Raw genomic sequence first — 4,150 nt, 5'->3', positions numbered from 1 at the left:
TGTTGGCTCTTCCTGTCACTCCCAGTTTGTGCCTCACCGTCTCTGGTTTGTCCTGGCATGCTCCTGTGCGTTTCTGTACATGCATCATGAGTTTTGAAGTTCAGGAGATGCTCATGACTTTGTCAAGCTGCTTTCCTACCGTTCTTCTGCAGTAGAATTGTTAGGCTTGTCCCTTAATACTATTTCTCTACAGATTGCAAGTTTTGAGGCTGTGTGTTTTTTTTCATTAGGATCTTTGAAAATGTTGAATGCCGTATGAAGGATAGAAGCTAGCGTTCAGGCTAGATGCGTTTGATATCAAAATATGCCTTTTGTTGACACTCACCTGTAACTTTTCATGTTTTAGGAACTGTGGATGGAGCGGAAAGATGAGGAGCTGAACGTTTTATTGAAGGCCTATGTGTAGACCCTGCTGCTTGAATGAATGCAGAATGAAAATGCTTCCTGGCGTGGGTGTGTTTGGAACTGGCAGCACCGCTCGAGTACTGGTGCCCTTGCTGAGAGCAGAAGGCTTCTCCATTGAAGCGCTTTGGGGGAAGACAGACGAGGAAGCCAAACAGCTGGCAGAGGAAATGAACATCTCCTTCTACACAAGTCGGACTGATGATGTCTTACTGCACCAGGACGTAGATTTGGTTTGCATCAATATCCCTCCACCACTAACTCGGCAAATTGCTGTGAAGGCTCTAGGTACCTTTTTATCTTTGGAGTTGGACCAAAAATCCATAGCTAGTTGGCAGATTGAAATTTGAAGCTGTTACCCTGGCTTGATTCTGGTTGCACCGACATGCAAATGCAGTGCTAAAGGTTTTGTGTGGAATTGGTAGTGCCATCTGCGAGAAAAGTTACCTAGAATTTTTTGTAAAAATGCTGTTTATAATTGCATATAGCTTTGCCAGTTTTGAACCAATTGTGCTAAAATATCTCACGTCTTCTTCAGAATGAACTTATGGTGGGGAGGTTTTAATAAAAATGAGCTATTTCAGAGATGATGATGATGATAAGGGGATAAAATGTTTTAAGCCCATTTAAAACCAAAACAACCCCAAAGAACCTAAGTTGCTTAATTGCTTTTAAATCTTCCTGTGTTCTGCAATAGGAAACCGAGCTATGCCTGGGGTGAGGGAGTTGTTCAGCTCTGCTTTCCGTTTTCCCCACAAATAAAACCGAACATGAAAGTTAAAAGCCTTTGAAAAAGTGTCTGCATGCACTCAGTAGAATCTTATGAGTTAGGACCAAAATTGTGGGCAGATGCTGTTTTCAGTCAGCGTGCTGTGACTATGGCCATCAGCTGGAGCTCTCTTTGGACATCTGTGTCCGTGGCAGGCTGGTACGGGCCTGGGTGGAGATTTGCTGGAGGAATCCTTCCACCTGACACAGGAGGAGGAGATGTTGGTGTCAGCAGGAGGAATCCAGCAAGATGGACTGGGTGAAGGTGTCTGGGAGAGAAGGGACAACACCCTGAACTGGTTGGGCAGGGAGGTGGGAGCCAACTGCCCAGGCATCCTGACATTTCTTAATTTTCCTGCGTGTGCCTTTGTAGTGTTAATGTTCTCTCACATAGTACAGTGTGGGTGTGAGTTTGCGTGTAATTCTGTAAATAACAAGTGTGGTATTTTTATTGTGTTTACAGGAGATCCACATGAGTTAATTTTAGGATGGGTAATATCTGAAACCATGTGAGCCAGGGTGGTATGTTGTTCTTAGCCTCCTTGCTCTACAGTAATTTGTTTTGGAAGTAAACAACTCCCTGCACAAACATTCACAATGCCACTTAGAGATGTGGAGAGAGATTTCAGGCTGCTTTTTTTTTTTTTCTTTTTTTATGTTGTTAGATTTGTTTGTTTACCTTGTTAGAGTACTGTCCTTTGAATTTAAGTATTCTGATTTTTGAATATTTGAACTGTTAGTTAGAATTTCTCTATTTAAATACGCTAAAAGTTCTTTCACACACTTGTAATAAGCGTTTCACTAGTTCTCTCATGGCTCTTGGTGATCAAGTGGGCTAAAAGGAGAGGATTGAACCTTGTCTGGTGAATTATTAACTAAAATGGATAGAGATTCTTTCTTCAAAGGCTGGGAACCCTTAAGATGGCATTACCCAGAGGAGGAAAGGAGGATAAAGCTGGTGCAGAAGTACAGAGGTGATATGTGTGCTTGACTGCAAGTGCAGATATGTGGAAAGCTGAAAAAGCTAGGGAAATGAAGGGATGAAGTAGTAAAGGGTAGTTCAGTCTTCACTTCTGTCTATCCTGAAATGTTCTGATGTGCAAATGATGCAGGCATCTCAGACCCACTGCGATGCTGACCTTGTCTTTCAGCTTTCTAGGTTTGTTGCAATGGTATTTCTAGATCTGCTACCAAGTGTGTCGTGATGTATTTTAAGCCAGTATTGGATGGCTTGTTGTGATTGAGCATTCTGAAAGAACACAAAATCAGGGTAGCACCAAAGATGGTGAGTACGTTTTCTCTGAAAGTTCAGATTGGTACAGTGATGTTTATAATTGGAGAATTATTGGCTGTGAATTGTATAGAATACTTTGGTGTTTAGTAGCGAAGAGACTGGGCTTTAGGAAAGATCAGGTGTGGCGCATATGATAATGGTCTTGTGTGTTTTGTTGGGGTTGGTTGGTTGGTTTGTTTTAAAGTGCTTATCCTTTTGTTACTTATTTGTATACTTTTTTAATACTTTCTTTTTAAATTGTAAAACATGCTTACATTTTCATTTCTGGCAGAGAAAAGAGAGAGACCCTTTTTTTCCAGGCAGTGCAATTTGCTTGCATAGGTTTCTTACTGATGGGCATCCACGAGCAAGCCTAGGTGCAACTTTGGCATGATGGGGCCAAAGCAGTAACACTGGATTGAGTTCATGAACCAGACAGAGCAGATCAAAGCCCAGAGGATAATTCAAATTAAAATCAGTGTAATCTTATGGTTTATCTCCACAACAGGCAGAGCAAGAAACTATCCTAAAATTTGTGCTTCTTTTGATCTCAGAGGAACTAAATTAATTTCACAAAATGTCTGTGTTGTGGTTCATGTCCCACAGTTAAAATGCATCCACCTTTGCCTTAGGTGAGCACAGAGCGGAGTTACTAGCTGGAGTGGAATGTAAAATATGGGATGTTTGTGCGTGAGGCGAAGTTCAGGGAGGCAGAACATGAGAAGTCCTCAGAGTAAGATTTTTTCAGGATGCTAAAGATAATGCTGCTGCATGTACTGAGCCTAGCTGTCAAACAGGTGGTTTGTGGAGTGGCCACAGAGGAACCTTTTACTTGTCTGTCTTGGTTTATACTGGTTGATGACATTGTTTAAGACATCTGTGCAACACAGATTGCTTGACCCCCTGATTTTGTGGAGTCCCTACAAATTATAGCATGTATATGCTAATCATGAAGGAAGGAGTCGGAAAGGGCTCTATCACTGCTTTGTGTTGTGGCAGATCCAGTTTTCCTGTTCTTGAAAAGGATGAACAAGCATCATGCTAGGAGTCCTCTTTGCCTATTGTGCTTACCGTCTCTGTAACAAGTAGCATGGAGGTCTTTTCAAACCGTAGGCAAACAAGAAGTGAAATGCAGGAGTGTGTTTTTGAATTAGCATTCATTCATTGGGAGTTTCCCAAAGCAAGTGTGCCTGAAACATCCGGGTTATTTGGGAAGACTCCTGAGACACTCCCAACTTCTTACGGTGGCCAAAGCAATGCTCTGGTGTGCTTTGACAGCAGCCAGTTGTACATCATCCTGGGTGCAACCTGGGGTATCTGACGTTATTCAGGGGAGTGAAAAACTGGGGCGTCAGTTCAGTGGACATATTTAGGTGGGATAGATAGATTCTGTAGTTTGAGTCAGCATTATAACACGTGCAGAGAGAGGCAAGGCTAGGGACTTTAGCCATTTGTGGAAAGTGTTGGATGGGCAGCTGTGGCTACGATAGTCAGGCAAAGAAACAACCAAAGAGGTGAAGTGGTAACTGTGACGGTGAGGAGGCTGTCCCAGCCCAGCCCGCTCTTCTCGCACTGCCCAGGCAGGCTGCCTGGCACACAGCCGGTCCCCTCCTGACTGCGCCGCAGAGACACCTCTCTGCATGGGTGCCCCTCTTTATTCGTCCCACCCGGACACAGGACCTCTCGCTATCCCAGCTACTCAGTGAG

At 43.3% G+C, this 4,150-nt stretch overlaps 1 protein-coding gene across 1 annotated transcript; it reads left to right on the top strand.

The window, feature by feature from the left end:
- Window positions 1-431: 431 nt before the first annotated feature.
- On the top strand, window positions 432-752 carry LOC104163004 (glucose-fructose oxidoreductase domain-containing protein 2-like). Its single transcript, XM_009701876.1, has one exon. It carries the CDS (start codon window positions 432-434, stop codon window positions 750-752), a length of 321 nt encoding a protein of 106 aa, XP_009700178.1.
- The last annotated feature ends 3,398 nt before the right edge of the window (window positions 753-4,150 follow it).

Source organism: Cariama cristata, unplaced genomic scaffold (genome assembly GCF_000690535.1).
Source record: "Cariama cristata isolate BGI_N322 unplaced genomic scaffold, ASM69053v1 scaffold46246, whole genome shotgun sequence".
Taxonomy (NCBI): Eukaryota; Metazoa; Chordata; class Aves; order Cariamiformes; family Cariamidae; genus Cariama; species Cariama cristata.
The sequence above is the reverse complement of the archived record's forward strand: the minus strand, read 5'-3'. Positions and strand labels throughout refer to the sequence as shown.

What these genes read in the sequence shown, in the direction of transcription:
- LOC104163004 (XM_009701876.1), top strand. Translation starts at nt 432, where the DNA reads ATGAAAATGCTTCCTGGCGTGGGTGTGTTTGGAACTGGCAGCACCGCT.